General features: G+C 42.6%; 1 protein-coding gene across 1 annotated transcript in view; it reads right to left on the bottom strand.

Moving 5' to 3' along the window:
• arid2 (AT-rich interactive domain 2) overlaps window positions 1-21,923 on the bottom strand; it is a 107,323-nt gene that overhangs the window by 16,673 nt on the left and 68,727 nt on the right. The window contains exon 16 of the mRNA XM_060914332.1: window positions 3,975-4,141. Within this exon, the coding sequence (XP_060770315.1) occupies window positions 3,975-4,141 (167 nt within the window). The remainder of the gene's footprint in view (window positions 1-3,974; window positions 4,142-21,923) is intronic.

The following is a 21,923-nucleotide window of genomic DNA, read 5'->3' as shown; positions in this document are numbered from 1 at the left end:
GATGTGAAGTGCACAGAACCTAAATGATGACGAGTCCGTTTTACTGATTTAACGAGATCAACTGTGAGCTACTGCTCACTTGCGTATCCCCACGCTCTCGCTTCTATCAGAATGCAAGCAATCGAAGGAACAGGACACTTATTATGAATGTTGACTTCAACAAATAATTAACCCTGAAACAAGTAGGTAAAGCGCAGTGTTCTCCCCAGGGGTTTCACATAGCATCCTGGGAAACTGTCATTTTAAAATAACGTCAAAATCCGCTCTATATGTTTCGTAAATACCAGAGGTGGACAGTAATGAAGTACATTTACCTGAGTACTGTACTTAAGTATACTTTTTGAGTATCTGTACTTTACTTGAGTAGTATTTTTTTTTGAAAACTTATGACTTTAACTTCACTACATTTGAAAGACAAATATCATCCTTTTTAGTCCACGACATTTCTGTCAGGGTCCTCGTTACTCTGAAGTAGCTTTGAAAGTGGATTTTCTTTTCTTATCTAAAACATGATTGGGTTTTTTTGCAGGTGAAACTGAGAAAGCCTATCAGTCATCACTAGGGTCACGTCATGTCCATTGATCTTGATTTTATCCAGTCTATGATTTCTCAGCAGTATTATTTGAACTCAATCAATTGATGGCAGAATGGAAGGAGGCGGTTCTTCTGGGGGAATGCACACGCAGCCATCGCTATACCTAGAACCCATGCTTCAGTTTTCTGAAAGGAATAAAGATTTGTTTTAAATGTTTGCTTTGTTTGCCGAAAACGAACCACACTACGGCCTACAAAAACTCGTCATCCAACCTGCGGAAGCATATTGAGGGATATAAACACTTTATTCCAAGAGAAAGCTTGCAATGAAGTTGTCTGTGCTTGTAGAGCTAGCGATAACGCTGTAATAGCTTTGCAGTCTGGTTAGTCAAATGACTTTCTATGAATTTGCCCACCAAGTTGCCGTCGCCTTGTCCGCGGCTAACGTTTACACATAGCTAGTTAACTTGGACACTGTTAGTTAGCATGTAAAAACGGAGTTATGCTAACATGAATAATGTTAACTTATCTGAAGTCCTTTCAGAAATATGTTTTAGCATAATCTTGTCAAATAAACAGAATGTAGAAATCTTTCTTTTCTAGTAACGTTAGCTATCCAATATGACTGAGCTTGAAAAGAGTTTGCTATCATGTCAGGTGGCGTTTCACTGACTAGCTAGCTTAACGTTAAACCACCATGATGGCACAGCATGTGTTCATTTTGTGAATTCACATTTGTCTTTGGTAACGGCATTAGGTTTTGTAAGCGCTGTGGCAATAATACAACAATGCATTAACACAAAATGTACTTTTAATACTTGAGCATTTTTAAAAGCGAATATTTCAGTACTTTAACTTAAGTAATAATTTGACTGGACAACTTTCACTGTACTTTGACTTAAGTAATAAACTTGGGTACTTTGTCCATCTCTGGTAATTACATTCAGTTGGTAAATGGGAAGTCGATGTGCGACAGACCTGAAAATGGCATACACTGTATAGAACCCTAAGGTACCAAGTGGCTATGATTTGTGGTTGCTGAGAAAAAGGGTATTTCGGACGGACGGACGGACAGAAGTAACCCAGTGCAACACCCCCTTCGGAGCAGGGGTATAAATAATAATAATAAATTAGTAAAAGATTAAAGTCTACATTTGCTCTATGTCCATTCCATAATGAGTTAATGAGCAACACACACAGCTGCTGTTAAAGGCTGCCACAATTTGTCTGGCAGCAGACCTCGAGATTGCTCAGAGTGAGCAGGTACTTTAGTGAGTCTACCATGCATTAACATCCTTCATGAGATGGAAGCGCTGTAATGATGTATTCATGGTAGTCACAAGCTGTGCTTGAATACACACATGCATTACATACACACACAGTGGTGCTTGAAAGTTTGTGAACCCTTTAGAATTTTCTATATTTCTGCATAAATATGACCGAAAAAAGATTTTCACACAAGTCCTAAAAGTAGATAAAGAGAACCCAGTTAAACAAATAAGACAAAAGTATTATACTTGGTCATTTATTTATTGAGGAAAATGATCCAATATTACATATCTGTGAGTGGCAAAAGTATGTGAACCTTTGCTTTCAGTATCTGGTGTGACCCCCTTGTGCAGCAATAACTGCAACTAAACGTTTGCGGTAACTGCTGATCAGTCCTGCACACCGGCTTGGAGGAATTTTAGCCCATTCCTCCGTACAGAACAGCTTCAACTCTGGGATGTTGGTGGGTTTCCTCACATGAACTGCTCGCTTCAGGTCCTTCCACAACATTTGGATTGGATTAAGGTCAGGACTTTGACTTGGCCATTCCAAAACATTAAGTTGATTCTTCTTTAACCATTCTTTGGTAGAACGACTTGTGTGCTTAGGGTCGTTGTCTTGCTGCATGACCCACATTCTCTTGAGATTCAGTTTATGGACAGATGTCCTGACATTTTCCTTTAGAATTCACTGGTATAATTCAGAGCTCATTGTTCCATCAATGATGGCAAGCCATCCTGGCCCAGATGCAGCAAAACAGGCCCAAACCATGATACTACCACCACCACCACCATGTTTCACAGATGGGATAAGGTTCTTATGCTGGAATGCAGTGTTTCTCCAAACATAACGCTTCTCATTTCAACCAAAAAGTTCTATTTTGGTCTCATCCGTCCACAAAACATTTTTCCAATAGCCTTCTGGCTTGTCCACATGATCTTTAGCAAACTGCAGATGAGCAGCAATGTTCTTTTTGGAAAGCAGTGGCTTTCTCCTTGAAACCCTGCCATGCACACCACTGTTGTTCAGTGTTCTCCTGATGGTGGACTCATGAACATTAACATTAGCCAATGTGAGAGAGGCCTTCAGTTGCTTAGAAGTTACCCTGGGGTCCTTTGTGACCTCGCCGACTATTACACGCCTTGCTCTTGGAGTGATCTTTGTCGGTTGACCACTCCTGGGGAGGGTAACAATGGTCTTGACTTTCCTCCATTTGTACACAATCTGTCTGACTGTGGATTGGTGGAGTCCAAACTCTTTACAGATGGTTTTGTAACCTTTTCCAGCCTGATGAGCATCAACAACGATTTTTCTGAGGTCCTCATAAATCTCCTTCGTTCGTGCCATGATGCACTTCCACAAACATGTGTTGTGAAGATCAGACTTTGATAGATCCCTGTTCTTTAAATAAAACAGGGTGCCCACTCACACCTGATTGTCATCCCATTGATTGAAAACACCTGACTCTAATTTCACCTTCAAATTAACTGCTAATCCTAGAGGTTCACATACTTTTGCCACTCATGGATATATAATAATGGATCATTTTCCTCAATAAATAAATGACCAAGTATAATATTTGTGTCTCGTTTGTTTAACTGGGTTCTCTTTATCTACTTTTAGGACTTGTGGGAAAATCTGATGTTGTTTTCGGTCATATTTATGCAGAAATACAGAAAATTCTCAAGGGTTCACAAACTGTCAAGCACCACTGTGTGTGTGTGTGTGTGTGTGTGTGTGTGGTGTGTATATATATAAAACCTTGTAGAACTTGATATCTAAATCACCTAGAAGCATTTCTCTGACATGGCCCTTGAAACACTGTCTGTATTTAATTGCTTTGCATATTAACATTGGGTCAGCATGTCTTGGTCTACAGCTTCCTCGAGCGTCTTTATCGTAAAGAACAAGTGAAAAACCTTCAAAATCTTCAGCAAGGATATAATGGAATCTTTATCAATTTTTACAGGGTGTAAACATGGAATTATTTCTACTGGTCATTTTATTAAAGGAAAAAGGTATAACAACAATAACAATGACAACTCAATGACCATCATGAATCCATTCAGTGAGCTCTCATACCCTGGGACACTGCCGTCCTGAAAGAAACCACAGTAATGCTCTACAGGTGATGAATGAACCAAAAACCCTGCTCGAGAGCTCAGCAGTACCTTTTACAGCCCTGCCAAAGACATTTGAAGTTCTGTCCAGGTTTGCGTGTCTGTTCCAGAGGCAGCGCTGCAGCCTGAGGACCATCGCCTGGAGGGACCGAACTCTGACTGACTCCTTGCGCAGTCTGAACTACTGGGGGTGGAGACTGTGCCGACACAGGCTGCTGCTACAGAAAGAAAACGATGGAGGGTTCTGATTAAAATTAATGTTACTGTTGACAGTTCAAACACGTTACAGTACTGCATTTATCTTCCACCTTTTTCAAAGCCCAGTGGGGGGAAAAAAAAAAAAAACACACTGACTCAAAACCCAACCACTATTCTAATGGGTTCCAGTTAATTAATAATACGCAGAGCTGCAGGTTAATAATGACTACATCTGGAAAAATGAAATGGATTATTTATTACAGACACTGGGTCTTATTAATGTGTTTTTTTTATTGTACAAGCGTTTACACAAGAAATTTGGTACTCATGAAAATCCTGCAACTTCACAAACCAGAAGCACAGCAAAGTCTCGCCTGCTCAGAAGCAAGCACACATAATTTCAGATTGCATTAAGACAAAAGATCAAATTTCACATTTAAAAAAAAAAACCTGGGGGAGAAGGCCTCTTTAGGGTGGATGTTAAAATGTGGTCTTCATTACATGCAGTTCATTACTTTGGGAGATATTTGAAAATGTCGAAGTCTTTACAGACAGACAGACGTCTGGAAGACGGACCGCTGCATCCTGCAAAACTGCTATGCAGGTGAGATAAAATATATGTTTGTATGCCACTTGTTAACTCATGAGCGTGCGCATAAGTTTACACACAAGATGACTGACGTAAACCTCGTCTTGATCGACTTCAAAATCATATATGCATGGACTGCTGCATTTTAAAATATATGGAATAGACTGTCGAGTTCAACTCAATTTTCTTTTATTTATTACATTTACAGCACCGTTTCTCAAAGTGTGGGCCGCGAGTTGATGCTGTAAAATATCACGTTTTATCGGTGTTTCTCAAATCGCCGATGTGACTCCAAAAGCAAAGTTCTGAGTAGCACAGATGAGTTTGTTTTCTAGATTGAATAAAGCCCTATGTAAATTCAAATAGTAGCCTATTATTTGAATTCGTCTGACATGAAGCAAGCCAACAGTTTTGCGACACTGTCTGTAGCTACGTCGGTTTAGGGTACACTTTCATATCAACGTCACCTCTGAATGTAGAACGCGGAGAAACTATGAGTAACCAAATTAGACTTAAAGGGCATATTCTAGACCAATTTCGTTTTTTTTTTTTAATATGAAAGTATGTCCCCTTACAACACACTCATCCACAAGGGTAATTTTGCACAAGGCCATCTGTCTACAACAGAAAAAAATAAAATAAAACGCGTCTGGAAAAATCCCAGGGGAGTCTGGAGCCAGATTCGTGACGTCACCTGCGGAAGCGCCAGCAGGCTGCGCGAGCTTTGCACGGTTTCAGTGCACAGCCTGTGTAGACCAAGCGCTCCCATTTCTCTCTCATTGTCTGGTCTTTTGGGAAACGATGAGTGCTAATCCCATCAAGATTGGTGTTGCTACACCCTCCTACGATACATCTGTTAACCATTTTAATAATTATGCGATAACGTTGAAGAAATTTGCAGAAAACCACCAGGTCGCTTTCTCATAAACAAACCAGCGCTGACGTAGGATTCAGAAGGAGGCGTCCCGCACGCGACGTCACGAAAATCAATGTTTGCCAGGAAATCCAAATGCCAAGTTTTTTCAGAGGCGGACGAAATCAAGCCATTTGAGGCGAATTCAACTGAATTTTTCTGGTATTGCGCAAGGTAAAAAAACTGCAGAGAATGCAGAATGTGACAGATATTTGACCAAAGTTTAATATAAAATAGGAGAATTACATTGATCTTGCTCCTGAATTTACCCGTGATATGCACTTTAACATCAAACTGTCAAAAAGATAACGGATCGGTGGCTGAAGCACGGCTCGAAATTCGCAGTGGTCCGGTCGCCCGAGGCGACTTAATGTGTCATTTGGCGGGTAATTCCTGTCACTAGCCAGCCTGGCTGGCTAGTTGAAAATAAAAAAAATATATATATGAAGCGAAGATTCAGACACACCATCGACTAAAGCCGCCACATATTAAGCGTGTGCCGTGTCTGTGTTCATCGATGTGTTTATCGGCAGGACGGAAAATACTGAAGAATTCCGAATCATATCGTGTACGAGTCAGGCTGTCGGTTTTTTCACTACTGCGCATGCATGTAACACATCTCGTTGAATATCGCGGTAATCACGTTATCAAATTCAATAGATGTGGCCACATTATCGCCCATTTAAACACGCGTTTTTGTTGTTTACATCTACATCTGCCAAAGCTGCGTTGCGATGTGGAATTTTCTGAAAGGTGTACAGAAACCGCCAGAGACGGGGACAAAGCGACCTCGGTCTGAAGAGGAGAAAAAGGCAGCTGATAAAGCGTACGAGAAGGAGGAATGACAAAGGACTTATAAGCAAATGTGGGAGCAGGGTAGGCCTTGGCTGCGATACGATTTTTATGGAATAATAAATTTTTTTCAAGTTGATTCCTAGTCAATATGAAGCTCCGAATGCTTTCTCTCTCATAAATGGTTAAGTACAGAAAGCATGTTGGACATATTTTGGGTGCTATAGTCATGATAGTAAGTAAACTACCGTTCAAAAGTTTGGGGTCACCCAGACAATTTTGTGTTTTCCATGAAAAGTCACACTTTTATTTACCACCATAAGTTGTAAAATGAATAGAAAATATAGTCGAGCCATTTTTCTGGCCATTTTGAGCATTTAATCGACCCCACAAATGTGATGCTCCAGAAACTCAATCTGCTCAAAGGAAGGTCAGTTTTATAGCTTCTCTAAAGAGCTCAACTGTTTTCAGCTGTGCTAACATGATTGTACAAGGGTTTTCTAATCATCCATTAGCCTTCTGAGGCAATGAGCAAACACATTGTACCATTAGAACACTGGAGTGAGAGTTGCTGGAAATGGGCCTCTATACACCTATGGAGATATTGCACCAAAAACCACACATTTGCAGCTAGAATAGTCATTTACCACATTAGCAATGTATAGAGTGGATTTCTGATTAGTTTAAAGTGATCTTCATTGAAAAGAACAGTGCTTTTCTTTCAAAAAGAAGGACATTTCAAAGTGACCCCAAACTTTTCAACGGTAGTGTATATTTGTTTTCAATACTCATACACCAAGTTGCCAAGTTTTCCAATATATTATTATTTGTTGATATTATATTATGGTGCTCTGTGTTGTTCTCATTTATGTATTTAACAACAGTATCAAAATACTCGGGTCTTGAAATAAATGCACATTAGTCATGAACAATGGTAACTACTCTCTTTTGTGTTATTTTTGACAGAAGTAAAATTCATAGATGAACAAATTTTGGCGAGTTGATTTTCTGTTTGGCGAGTTACTTTGGAAGTTAACTAGTCCGGCTGGCTGGTGAAAAAAATATATGAATTTCTAGGCCTGTGAAGACCGGGTCAGTCAAAAGAAAAGCATGAGAAACATCCGACACGAGCAAGAACAAAGTGTAAGGACGTGAAGGTTCTTTGTTTGAGAAAATAAAGCAGCCCAATGGGATCAATGTGGCCCCCAGTACGAGATTAAAATGGTCCAGTTTGGAGCCAGACATTGCTTCAGTGATGTATCAGAATAAGCAGCACCGTTCTTCCCATTAAGAGAAGGAGAACAATGAGTGAGTTGGTGATACTATTTTTAAAACTGTCATTTTATTGGTGTGTAATTTGTAATGTACTGTTGAAGTAGGCTCATTGTTTTTTTTGTTTGGGATATTTAAGCGCTGAGGTGGTCTGCGAATTTTTTTTTTGTATGAATAAAGTGGTCCTTGGTCTGAAAAGGTTTGAGAAACACTGGTTTACAGCATTTAGCAGACTAGGGGTCGACCGATAATCGGCCTGACCGATATATTGGGCTGATATTCTGCATTTTTAGGGTTATCCGTATCGGCCATAATTTCCACCGATATGCCGATAACGTGCCTTTTTGCAGCCATTTCGTTCCTAACGCGACTGTCACTGCACGTCCTTTCCTGCACTTGCCTCTCTGAGTTCAAGAACACGGTCCCGCCCACCACAACATCTGATTTGTTTGGCACAAGAGATATAGCCAATCAACACGCGTAGCTAAACGCTGTGAACTGTTTCAAGGCGGCCGTACGGGCACTCTGGCAGAAACAGATCCCACTTCAAGGTAAGGACACACTGCTTTTGCTGCAATAAGTCACAAACACACAAGTTGCAAAAGCACAACATCATTATATGTTTACATTCTTCATCTACTACTCATTAAAATTGTCCATTTGCATCTGTGTAGCCAGGCAAACTTAGCTTACGGAAGGAAGCACTTGAATTAAGGCCAATTTATGCTGACAACGCAGTCCTCGCAGATGGCGTTGCAGATAGCGTCTGCGTAGCCCCCCCACCTTCGCAGACGCTCTGTGCGCACCTCCCAAAAATTGTGACCACCACAGAAGCCTTGCAGACAGCGTCGCAGACAAGAGGGCTCTGATTGGTCCACTCTACATCCGCTTCCCTACTTTCCCGGTTTGGTTTGTTTTCACGACCACCATTTTTAAAAACACGAGCGAAGATGGAGCAGCACGAAGAGCGGTTGATCGAGGAAGTGAGGAAGTACGTACATCTATACGACTCCAGTTCTAGTCATTATAAGTAACCGGAGGATAAACACTCCACTAACCACACCCACCAACTACTCCTAGCGATTTCGCGCTCCCTTGCGTTGTGGCGGTGAATAACATCGCGCACGCCTATTACTCCCCGCTCAACGATAAATTACAACTGTCTGCGAAAAGCTGTCTGCGAAAGCCTTGTCACAAGAGCATGCAGAGGCCTTTAGCCTACAACCAACTAGTCTCGCTGAAACTACATGTAATGCTTCCTTCACTACAATATAATCCTCCTAAATTGGGAATATTAGGCTTGGGCATTAAAAGCATTAGAATGTAGATGGTTACTTGTTAAGTTGTTACATAATAGGGAGTGATCGCCTACTTTATGTTTGATTTTACTTTTTAAAAAATGCTGCAGGCAGCTCCCTACACTTGATTTGTTATTTAAAAACTACTTGAAGTTGGTAAGTCTTACTTAGTTCTTAGTGTAAAAGAATCCAGAGTGTATTTTCATTTATTTTCCACTGAAAATGGTGAGCTGTAATATAGTAGGGAGTGATTTATTTTTTTAATTGGTGAATATTTATTTTATTATTATTTTATTTCTCATTTTATTCTCACTAATGTTTGACTTTATTGTACAAATGCTGCTGGCATCTCCCTGCACAAAATTTCATGTTCAATTTTACAATTAAACATACATTTCATGGATATGAAGGTCTGTCTCAGTGTGTGCTATGTTTAATTTCATGAGAATTATAATGTTTACATTTATCGGTTGCACATATCGGTTATCGGCATCCCAATTCCATAATAATCGGTATCGGCCCTGAAAAAAAACATATCGGTCGATCCCTATAGCAGACACCCTTATCCAGAGTGATCCATAGAAGTGCTTTTAGCGTTTTCTGTCAAAAACACACACCAGTGCTAGTTCACTAGGTCAGGGATCAAGAATACCAAAGATAAAACTACCATTCAGTTCATTTTACTGGGTTAAAATCTCAGCACTCCTTCTGGATTTTAAAAAGTCTGAAAGAACTCAAAAAGTTACTCTGCTCACGCTCAGGAATAAAGGATCCTAACTGTACTTTTCCTCGTCACTAGTGTGCCTTTGTAGATCTTTACCTAAGAAGGTGAATGTGGTGTACCTCTGAAATAGTGTGGTCCATAAAGCTAGACAGCCTTTTAGATTTTAAGTTTAGATCATAAAAAGAATTTTCCCTGACACTCAATTATTTTTGTTTAGTGGACCAAAAGCTACGGAATTCGATGCACAGACTTCCAGTTTTATTAAATTTTTTTAAACAGAACAATTAATGAATTTAGAGCCGCGTGGCCCTAAATCCTCTGCTATTTTTTTCCTGCTTCACCATGACGCAATACAAGATACTACGTTATGCATCACGTGGTGGGCTTTCCCCGTTCACGCAAGGCATTGTGGGGTACAAATTTGAAAAACAGGAGAGAAAAATGGAGGGCACAAATGAAATGTGAAAGACCGACTACAGTAATGGAAAGCAAGGAGGGGAAAAAAAAAAGACGTTATATGTTGCGAAGGAAAGGAAACGCAGGCTCAAACGAATAAACCTCGGCGTGATCAGCTGTTCGTTTAGCGACAGAATGATGGAACTGTCAGCGCACGGTCAAAGGTAAACCTGTAGATAGCAGTAATGTGACGACGTGGATGCCAGCTGCTGTAAAACCCAAAACAAGAAGAAGGAAAAGAAAATAAACCTGCGCATGCGCACATGGACTTCCTCTGTCTGCTTGACTGCGCGAAGCGAGCGATTTCATGCACATTATTTGTTCAGGAATCCCCTCAAATTAAATAACTTCCCAGCCACAGAACGGCCTGAGTTTTTTTTTTTCTTGGAGATATTACAGAAATAAACATATCACAATGACCAAATTTCAGACGGAACTAAACTTCACCGATTTTATGAACTCGAACGGCCGTCTAGATTTAAAGTATTTTCAAAGGCTTACTATATTTACATTTCCAGGTTAAAGACACACACTAAAGGCACAAAAGTTACATCATTGCTGATTCCGCCTCAGTGAGTAGTACAGTACAGTCTGGTGCCTTTATTTATGACAGTGGTGGCTGGGGCCAGCCTCTATCTTATCATCGGTCTGCTCTAATGCTGATTAATGTATCTGCCAGCCATGGCTACAAGGTTTATAACTTTACAGCTATTTATGGTTCTCGCGTAGCCTGTACCAGTTAATGTACCGGCACCCTGGCATTCAGATGTAAAACCCCAGTAATGGCTTCATCAATGCACAAGATGGCTCATCTTCACCGCTACGCAGATTTAAATGATCATGGCATGTTTTTCACTTTTGAAACTTTTCACTTCGCAGGAGATTTCTAACAGTGATACAGGTATATGTATATAAACTTGGTTTAATTCCTCCGGCGAGAAGGTGAAACATGGGTAAAAGCCCGGGCCACAAAACCAGTACCCAGACCCACAGTCACAATCCCAAAACAGATGGATAGACGCAGTCCAATGTAAGGTGCAAAGCCACCTTAGCCGAACACCGCTCATAAACGTAGCCAAAACACCAGCGGTACCACACCCAGAGTACAGTGCAGGGAAGCAATTTGACTAACCAGCACATAAAACAAGGCAACAGCGTAGTAAATGGTGGAAACTCACTCACCACTGCTGAAGTCAAGCGGGTGGAAAGAAAGAGGGGGCTCGCAGGCGGGTTAGCTACAGGTGATTGCAAAAAGCCGGTGTCAAAACCAAGCAAGAGTCCGAAATTAACCAAAAAGAAACAGAATGGATTTGCAACACGTTGCCAAAAATCAGAAGCACAGTTAAAGAAAAAAAAAAAAAAAAGAAAGAAAACGCCGGGGAGAAGAGGCAGCAAACTCGCACACTACATGCTCCCAACCGGAAACGGAAATTTACCGTATTTTCCGGACTATACGTCGCTCCCGAGTTTAAGTCACATCAGCCAAAAAATGCATTATGAAGACGAAATAAACATATATACAGTGGGGCAAAAAAGTATTTAGTCAGCCACCAATTGTGCAAGTTCTCCCACTTAAAAAGATGAGAGAGGCCTGTAATTTTCATCATAGGTACACTTCAACTATGAGAGACAGAATGGGGGGAAAGAATCCAGGAAATCACATTGTAGGATTTTTAATGAATTAATTGGTAAATTCCTCGGTAAAATAAGTATTTGGTCACCGACAAACAAGCAAGATTTCTGGCTCTCACAGACCTGTAACAACTTCTTTAAGAGGCTCCTCTGTCCTCCACTCGTTACCTGTATTAATGGCACCTGTTTGAACTCGTTATCAGTATAAAAGACACCTGTCCACAACCTCAAACAGTTACACTCCAAACTCCACTATGGCCAAGACCAAAGAGCTGTCAAAGGACACCAGAAACAAAATTGTAGACCTGCACCAGGCTGGGAAGACTGAATCTGCAATAGGTAAGCAGCTTGGTGTGAAGAAATCAACTGTGGGAGCAATTATTAGAAAATGGAAGACATACAAGACCACTGATAATCTCCCTCGATCTGGGGCTCCACGCAAGATCTCACCCCATGGGGTCAAAATGATCACAAGAACGGTGAGCAAAAATCCCAGAACCACACGGGGGGACCTAGTGAATGACCTGCAGAGAGCTGGGACCAAAGTAACAAAGGCTACCATCAGTAACACACTACGCCGCCAGGGACTCAAATCCTGCAGTGCCAGACGTGTCCCCCTGCTTAAGCCAGTACATGTCCAGGCCCGTCTGAAGTTTGCTAGAGAGCATTTGGATGATCCAGAAGAGGATTGGGAGAATGTCATATGGTCAGATGAAACCAAAATAGAACTTTCTGGTAAAAACTCAACTTGTGTTTGGAGGAGAAAGAATGCTGAGTTGCATCCAAAGAACACCATACCTACTGTGAAGCATGGGGGTGGAAACATCATGCTTTGGGGCTGTTTTTCTGCAAAGGGACCAGGACGACTGATCCGTGTAAAGGAAAGAATGAATGGGGCCATGTATCGTGAGATTTTGAGTGAAAACCTCCTTCCATCAGCAAGGGCATTGAAGATGAAACGTGGCTGGGTCTTTCAGCATGACAATGATCCCAAACACACCGCCCGGGCAACGAAGGAGTGGCTTCGTAAGAAGCATTTCAAGGTCCTGGAGTGGCCTAGCCAGTCTCCAGATCTCAACCCCATAGAAAATCTTTGGAGGGAGTTGAAAGTCCGTGTTGCCCAGCGACAGCCCCAAAACATCACTGCTCTAGAGGAGATCTGCATGGAGGAATGGGCCAAAATACCAGCAACAGTGTGTGAAAACCTTGTGAAGGCTTACAGAAAACGTTTGACCTCTGTCATTGCCAACAAAGGGTATATAACAAAGTATTGAGATGAACTTTTGTTATTGACCAAATACTTATTTCCCACCATAATTTGCAAATAAATTCATTAAAAATCAGACAAATGTGATTTCCTGGATTCTTTCCCCCCATTCTGTCTCTCATAGTTGAAGTGTACCTATGATGAAAATTACAGACCTCTCTCAGTGTTTCCCCCAGCACTTTCCAGGCAAGGCGGCCGCCCTGGGTAACTCGACCGCCCGCCCTAGCAAGGTTCCAAAAAAAAAAAAAATGCGTCCAAAAAAAAAAAAACCGAAGTGGTAATGCATTTCAGCGCAGGGACTGACAGCTAGACTAAACTGCGGCACCTAGTGGTTGGATATATTACTACGCCATATGTCCTCGAGGCCATATTTACAAACATTTTAATTTTAAATTCAACGGTTCAGCGGGAAAGTCGAGACGTTGCCATTATCGTTGGTGGAATAAGAAGGTAAGTTGTATTTGTAACTGCTCATCTAAACGGTGCATTTGCACTGTTACAGTGAAATTTAATTTTCATGTACTAATATAAGTAAGATAATATAATAATATAATTATATAGCCTAATGCTATATAATGTTCATGTGCTAATATAAGTAGGCCTAATATAAATGTATTAAGGTAGGCAATATAAATTATGGCTGTAGGCTACATTCGTGGGACCCTTCCGTTATTTTTGTTGGTCCACCCAGCGAGATTACTCTCGTTGGGTCCACCGGAGGAAAACAGGGAATGGTCACGCAACTTTTTTTGTGGAAGGAAGGGGCAGCTATTTAGTCTGGATGTTATGAGAGAGGGTCATGCATTTTCCTCCTCAACAAAAGGGGAGGGTAATCATAGGCTAGATGGCAAAGCCATACATTTTTCGCCATTGCACACCAACATTCCTCTGATGGGCCGTAAATAAATTATAATAGTTAAAAAAAAACAACGATCTGTCCCAATGATTGCATGATTGACGGCCCGACAACCCCCCCCGACCACTATCCGTGCCGCGCGTGATGCCCACCGAAGACTCACCACCTTGACTAAGCAATTTTCTGCGGGAAACACTGTCTCTCATCTTTTTAAGTGGGAGAACTTGCACAATTGGTGGCTGACTAAATACTTTTTTGCCCCACTGTACATCGCACCGGACTACAAGTCACACTTTTTGAAGGGTTATTCTATCCATAGAATCTGTGATTCTATCTGATAAGCGGCGCGTGGTTACTGCGCAACTGCATTGTTTATTTAATAAACCAACAGCTGAGCAGTGATAACGCGCCCTTTGCCCTGTAAGTAGCCTAGTCTGATTATTTTAAATATCTACTACTATCTTTAATACTATCACTATCGTTATTACTAATAGCCTATATTATTATTATAACTAATATTAGTAGCCTATTACTAATCATTACTATCGTTATTACTCGCGGTGAAAAAAAAACAAACAAACATATATACGTCGCACCGGAGTACAAGTCGCATGGCCAGCCAAACCATGAAAAAAAGTGCGACTTAGGCCAAGTTTACATTAGACCGTATCTGTCTCGTTTTCTTCGCGGATGCACTGTCCGTTTACATTAAAACGCCGGGAAACGGGAATCCGCCAGGGTCCACGTATTCAATCCAGATCGTGTCAGCTCCGGTGCTGTGTAAACATTGAGAATACGCGGATACGCTGTGCTGAGCTCTAGCTGGCGTCGTCATTGGACAACGTCACTGTGACATCCACCTTCCTGATTCGCTGGCATTGGTCATGTGACGTGACTGCTGAAAAACGGCGCGGACTTCCGCCTTGTATCACCTTTCATTAAAGAGTATAAAAGTATGAAAATACTGCAAATACTGATGCAAATACTGCCCATTGTGTAGTTATGATTGTCTTTAGGCTTGCCATCCTTCCACTTGCAAGTGGTAAGTGATATGCGCTGAGATCACACACACAGCGGCTCAGTCCCGAATCACAGCTTGTGCACTTCACTCACGCGCTCTGTGAGCTGCGCAGGGCCGGAGTGCGCACCCTCCAGAGGGCACTCGCTGTTCAGGGCGGAGTGATTTGGAGCGCAGGATGCCTGCGGAGCCGAGTGTATGCGTGTATTGGTATTGCTGTGTGCACGCAAATCGTGTATTGGTGTTGCTGTGTGCACGATAATCGTTTTAAAAACGTTAATCTGATGATCCGCTGATACGGTCTAATGCAAACCCCACCTTATAGTCCGAAAAATACGGTAATAATGCAAACTGTCCGATTACTCTGAAAGTTTCTTTACCCTTCACCGAGTCTAAACAACCCAATTTTGAACAGATCTCAGCATATGACATTAAACATGAGGTCAATTTAATATCCGATGTAAAGGCCATTTGCAAAGGCAACACACAGGGTGAATATTTGAAAATAAGCATATTTTTGTGTAAACCCAGTCCTGTCATTAGCCGCAGTGAGTGTCGAGTGCGCCTGCTCTAACTGCTTACACACACACACTCCTCTAAAGTTCACACAGAATGATGCAAAAAACAAAAATTATCCAGTTATCAGCAAGTCTGCGAACGGAAACACCTTGTTCAATGCTCGAAAAACCTCATGTCCGATCGTCCCAGACGACTAAAGTCCGTGCAAGGACGAGTAAAACTTTAATGGTAAATTAAAGTGGTAAAGTAAATACCACCACTGTGGCACGGGAGCCTGTGACCGGTGGACAGCCGACAAAGGGCGTCTCCCGTTGGTTGTAAATCGTGACATAAAAATCGTAAACACATACAGGACCCGCTGATTGGCTGTTCACATACTGAAGCCAAGCAAAGATGTCTGGCGTCTGGTGCTGTTGTCTGAAGAAAACCACAGCTAAAAAAGTTCTACTACCGGATTACTTGGACAATCTTGGTCAGAAAGAAGCGCGGGATAGATATACACGGAAATGAGAGTTTATTAGCGGTTCTGATCCGTACAAAATTCCTCGAAATGACTGGAGTGACGGTGCAGATTTGTGGCCCAGCATTAGCTACATGTTGGAATGTACCTTTTCCCCCCCGAAAAGTCCCGACACGGAAGAACAGTTTTAAAAAAAAACGACAGAAGCAAGAAAACCTTCTTTATGTAAAGACTTTTTCCTCGACATCAGCTTTTGGGAACAGAATGTTATGAAAGCCAAAGCATTTACTCTCAAAGAGCTTTGACTTGAACTGTGGGCTAGATCTTATTCCCACTCGTCCATGTCTCAGCAACCCCAAGGACATTTAGTTACACAGCTATCTGCACTCTGTCATTTACACAGTGATGCTTATTATTGTTTAAACAATATCTGAAGCGTTATTATTTGTAAAAGAACAAAATATCTTGCTCTAGACTTTCAAACAATATTCCAAGATTTTATTTTAATTTTATCTAACAGTGGATGATACAATCATTACAAACGCTAACAGAATCAGCACATTCCCGTTGTAGCTGCAGTTATATAGTAACTATAATCACCCTTCAAAGAATAATTTCAATAAACGGTTAATGTTCAGTTCCCTTTTCATTTATTCCCGATTCAAAGGCACAGCTGAGTTGCACAGATTGATCAGTGTAAAGGACAATAACCATTTTATCCAAAATAGTTTTTCCTGCTTTAGTCGATTTATTTCCATTTCACATGCGTGCAGCAGTTGTAAAGTTTTAGTGCGTTTGTGTAGAACTCTCTTGAACTGTAGGTTCATCTCTACACTCTGGTTCTACGGTGACATTTTGCACAGGACTGTGTTCCTTTGATAACAGAAACAAAGCTCTAACATTATTATTATGCTCTTTCAAAATTCCACAGCTTAATATACCCTAAATTATTAATTCCTCTGCTATTAGAAATTTTCTTTCTGAATGTCTCTGCAAGGGCGGCACGGTGGTGTAGTGGTTAGCGCTGTCGCCTCACAGCAAGAAGGTCCGGGTTCGAGCCCCGTGGCCGGCGAGGGCCTTTCTGTGCGGAGTTTGCATGTTCTCCCCGTGTCCGCGTGGGTTTCCCCCACAGTCCAAAGACATGCAGGTTAGGTTAACTGGTGACTCTAAATTGAGCGTAGGTGTGAATGTGAGTGTGAATGGTTGTCTGTGTCTATGTGTCAGCCCTGTGATGACCTGGCGACTTGTCCAGGGTGTACCCCGCCTTTCGCCCGTAGTCAGCTGGGATAGGCTCCAGCTTGCCTGCGACCCTGTAGAACAGGATAAAGCGGCTAGAGATAATGAGATGAGATGAATATGTCTGCATATATTGGTGTTATGGTTTTGTGGATTTATGATAATTACACTGCTTCACCTATTTAAAAAAACAAAACAAAAACAAACTAGACAGAGAAAATGCAAAGTGTGCTTGCTGAGCTGTAGCAGAACAGCTAGCATGCTAGCATGCTAAAAGCTAGCATGCCAACATGCTAATGCTAACAGCTAGCATACTAGAGTGGAAGAGCTCCTTATGACATCATCACTCCAAAGTTCTACACGTTCATTTCAATGGCACGGAATTGTGCCGAAAAACGGGAATACCGAACGAACGACAAGGGGTAGTGCAACCATTTTAACAAGCATGCCATTCCAGATTGGGCCCTACGTTTCAGCGTTGGAACGGTGTCTCTCTCTCGAAAGCCCTAGGAGGAGTAGTGGATCCAAAAAACGAGTGAAACGGAATAATAGTAACAACTAGCCTGCATTTCCTCTGCAGAAACTGCTGGAGTGTGCTTGCTCAAATGTTGCCAGCAACAGTAAAGGGTTAAGATATGACAATGTGTTTTCGCGCTCTGAAATCCTTGTTTTAAATGGCTTTGGTCAACAGCTCTCACTCCTCCTCTGGCTCAAAGTCTCTTTGTGGCAGGATAGCCCCAGCAGCGGAGAAGACGGAGGAGACCAAATAGTTTTCAACGAAAAGGCTTCGTTTATTTTTTTCCTTTTTCACCAATGTGCAAATATTTACAGTGACAAGCGTGCATGAAAAAATATACAAAAACTGTACAAAACAAAAATAAACAAGCATAAATAGCCAGGCTAAGTCCTCAGACCCTGAACTACCATCAACAGCAACTTCAATTAACAAGACACGTTCACTTCACCGCCAGCCCTCACCTACTGAGGCTCTTGGGCCCAATATAGAGCATTGCTAACTGTAGCCCCACCCACTGGATAGCCCCACTGTCAAAAATAATCAATTAACTAAACATAATTATTACCAAATAATAAATCAAATAAGAAAACATAACACAAAAATACATACAATAACTGACATGCACAAAAATACTAGCCTGGGCCCGCCCATCCTAAGTGTGACGCAACACGAGGGCCTGTTGCGAGCTTAGTCTGGCAAGGCAAGCTATCTCCAGCTCTTCCAAGCTCCCGAAAAATCGGGAACCAATCAACTTTGAGCATCTCCAACGGTCCTGGGTAGAAGCATGTTCAAGGCAGTGACGTAGTAGAACTGTGACCGGAAGCCATAGATTGTTTACAGAATCTATGCCGGAAGCGCTTCATTCACTAGAAACATTACGAACATGGAGCAGCAGCAAGCCTTTGACACAGCGGTAGATGCTGTATTGAAAGCATTCAACGGGAAGTTCTCATTGAAAACGGAGCAAAGAGCAGCCCTGGAGGTATTTATCTTCTTCCTGTTACTCAAGCAGTTTCCGTCGCGTCACATACGTCAGAGGAAAGAGTGATGTGATTGGTTTAAGCTTCGTCACAGCCTTTTCTGGCTTCGACCAGTAGCAAACTGAGGCATTTCAGGGAGACGGGTCAACCACGCCTTTGGGAAACCGTTGGGCTTAATATCTTTGCCAGACCAAATGCTCGCAGAGCTTTGAAGTCGCATTAGCCAGACTACAAAAATACCTTATTGAACCCTCCAAATGGCTTTTAAGTCATTACCCCTAAAACACCCCCATCACAATGGGCTGCCCCACAAAGAACCTGGGACACCCCTCTATTTCCCCCCTAGTGGAACAGTCCATCTGTTTCCACAAACGAGACCCGGAAGAGCGTTTTGAATGCCTGGTGAGTGAATTGCTACCGGAGTTGTAATAACAAAAGTTTTAACCAATAAATGAAGTTTTTAACAGCCAGTGTGAATTATTTTCATCTCATCTCATTATCTCTAGCCGCTTTATCCTGTTCTACAGGGTCGCAGGCAAGCTGGAGCCTATCCCAGCTGACTACGGGTGAAAGGCGGGGTACACCCTGGACAAGTCGCCAGGTCATCACAGGGCTGACACATAGACACAGACAACCATTCACACTCACATTCACACCTACGCTCAATTTAGAGTCACCAGTTAACCTAACCTGCATGTTTTTGGACTGTGGGGGAAACCGGAGCACCCGGAGGAAACCCACGCGGACACGGGGAGAACATGCAAACTCCGCACAGAAAGGCCCTCGCCGGCCCCGGGGCTCGAACCCAGGACCTTCTTGCTGTGAGGTGACAGCGCTAACCACTACACCACCGTGCCGCCCGTGAATTATTTTACTTTTTGATATTAGACAACGATTATACAGATGAAGAATGAAAATGACAATATGTTTCAAGCGAATATTTTGAATGAGTCAGATGCACAAACAACAGCCATCTAGAAGTGCCGGTAGGCCTTTCCCTGCACTCTAAACACCAAGTTTGGCCCTGCGTAATTAATCTATGGTAAATGGTGATTAATGACAATATGAAAGAGATCTTAAACAGTACATACGGTGGTGGCAATGAGAATACCGACAGGACAGGACAGCAGTGATTTAAAAATGCCGACAAATGGCTGCCTGCACGCTGCGTTAGCGTCACGGCTCAGCCCGTCACACTCTTTCACATCATTTTGAAGGGAGATTTTACTGCGCGAAGCGGTGAAATCTCCTCTCCACCCTTTTATATGTTTTTCAATTTAATTCAGAGGTTTTACAGGGTTTAAAACATGGATTTTGGCTGTAAAATCGCAGTTTTAATTTTTTTCTGCTGCTCCCACTCTAACGTCTAGAGTGGAGGAGCTCCTTATGACATCACTCCAAAGTTCTACCCATTCATTTCAATGGCATGGAATTTTGCCGAAAAACGGGAATACCGGACGAACGACAAGGGGTAGCGCAACCATTTGAACAAGCACACCATTCTAGACCGGGCCCTACGTTTCAGCGTTGGAATCTATCTCGAAAGCCCTAGGAGGAGTAGTGGATCCAAAAAACAAGTGAAAACGAGTAATCTCATCTCATCTCATTATCTGTAGCCGCTTTATCCTGTTCTACAGGGTCGCAGGCAAGCTGGAGCCTATCCCAGCTGACTACGGGCGAAAGGCGGGGTACACCCTGGACAAGTCGCCAGGTCATCACAGGGCTGACACATAGACACAGACAACCATTCACACTCACATTCACACCTACGGTCAATTTAGAGTCACCAGTTAACCTAACCTGCATGTCTTTGGACTGTGGGGGAAACCGGAGCACCCGGAGGAAACCCACGCGGACACGGGGAGAACATGCAAACTCCGCACAGAAAGGCCCTCGCCGGCCACGGGGCTCGAACCCGGACCTTCTTGCTGTGAGGCGACAGTGCTAACCGCTACACCACCAATGCCGCTTTTCCACTACAAACGCGGCTGAGCCGTGCCGTGCCGAGTCGAGCTGAGTCGGGCTGAGCGGGGCTGTTGGAGTTGCATTTCGACTACAACCGCGCTGAACCGTGCTGGCTGGAAGTGGGTGGACACATTGGGTGGAGTTAGCGAAAGTGGGTGGACGTCACGTGATGTCGTTAAGCAGCGCAAACAGTGACATCAGTGACAGTGGCGGAACAAGTCAGAGCCGGGCCGGGGGCGGGGCAAATGACCGGGCACTTTATTAAAGCTTATCATAACATCATTTTAGGCTACAAAATGTCCGCAACTGCGGTGTTTACCAATTTCAACACTACCGGGTGCAACTATGTTATTTAGTACATCAAGTCCTTCAAACGAACATGTAACTCAGAAACAAAAAACATTAGGATACTGTACATGGCTCATAATAAAACATCAATAGCCTATACTGCGCATATTATTTGAAGGGCATACGAATGAGCGCTCAGAGGTTGCAACGGTGACAGGAAGAGTCAGAAATAAAAGGAGGGCGGTGCAAACCTCACTGAATGCACTGTGTTTACCAATTTCAACACTCCGGGGTGCAACTATGTTATTTAGTACATCAAGTCCTTCAAACGAACATGTAACTCAGAAACAAAAAACATTAGGATACTGTACATGGCTCATAATAAAACATCAATAGCCTATACTGCGCATATTATTTGAAGGGCATACGAATGAGCGCTCAGAGGTTGCAACGGTGACAGGAAGAGTCAGAAATAAAAGGAGGGCGGTGCAAACCTCACTGAATGCACTGTGTTTACCAATTTCAACACTACGGGGTGCAACTATGTTATTTTGTACATTAAGTCCTTCAAACGAACATGTAACTCAGAAACAAAAAAACATTAGGCGACATACTGTACATGGCTCATAATAAAACATCAATAGCCTACTGCGCGCATTATTTGAAGGGCATACGACGAGCCTTGCGCTCCGCGAACTCGTCCACGATACTCTGTATGTCACTGATTCAGTGAGCTTTTAAGCGGTAGTCTCACGACCCGAATAGTAAACAATAAACATGGAGGACATGGAGTCGTTAGTGTTGCTGGTCTTGGCGCTGTGGCTTGTTGTCACCGACAACGCGGACAGATACTGGCAAGAGCGTATAGATGAGGCGAGGCGCATAAGGCTTCAGAAATTCTCCTAATTCGTAATTCTTCTCCTTCTTCCGGGTTTGCGGTGTTTACAGATCCCAGCGCGCTCGCGGGGCGTGTGTGGGCATGTGAGGACACGCCTCCTCACCAATCAGTGCACAGGGGAG

This window comes from Neoarius graeffei, chromosome 2 (genome assembly GCF_027579695.1).
Source record: "Neoarius graeffei isolate fNeoGra1 chromosome 2, fNeoGra1.pri, whole genome shotgun sequence".
Classification (NCBI taxonomy): Eukaryota; Metazoa; Chordata; class Actinopteri; order Siluriformes; family Ariidae; genus Neoarius; species Neoarius graeffei.
This window is presented reverse-complemented; position numbering and strand designations above follow the sequence as displayed.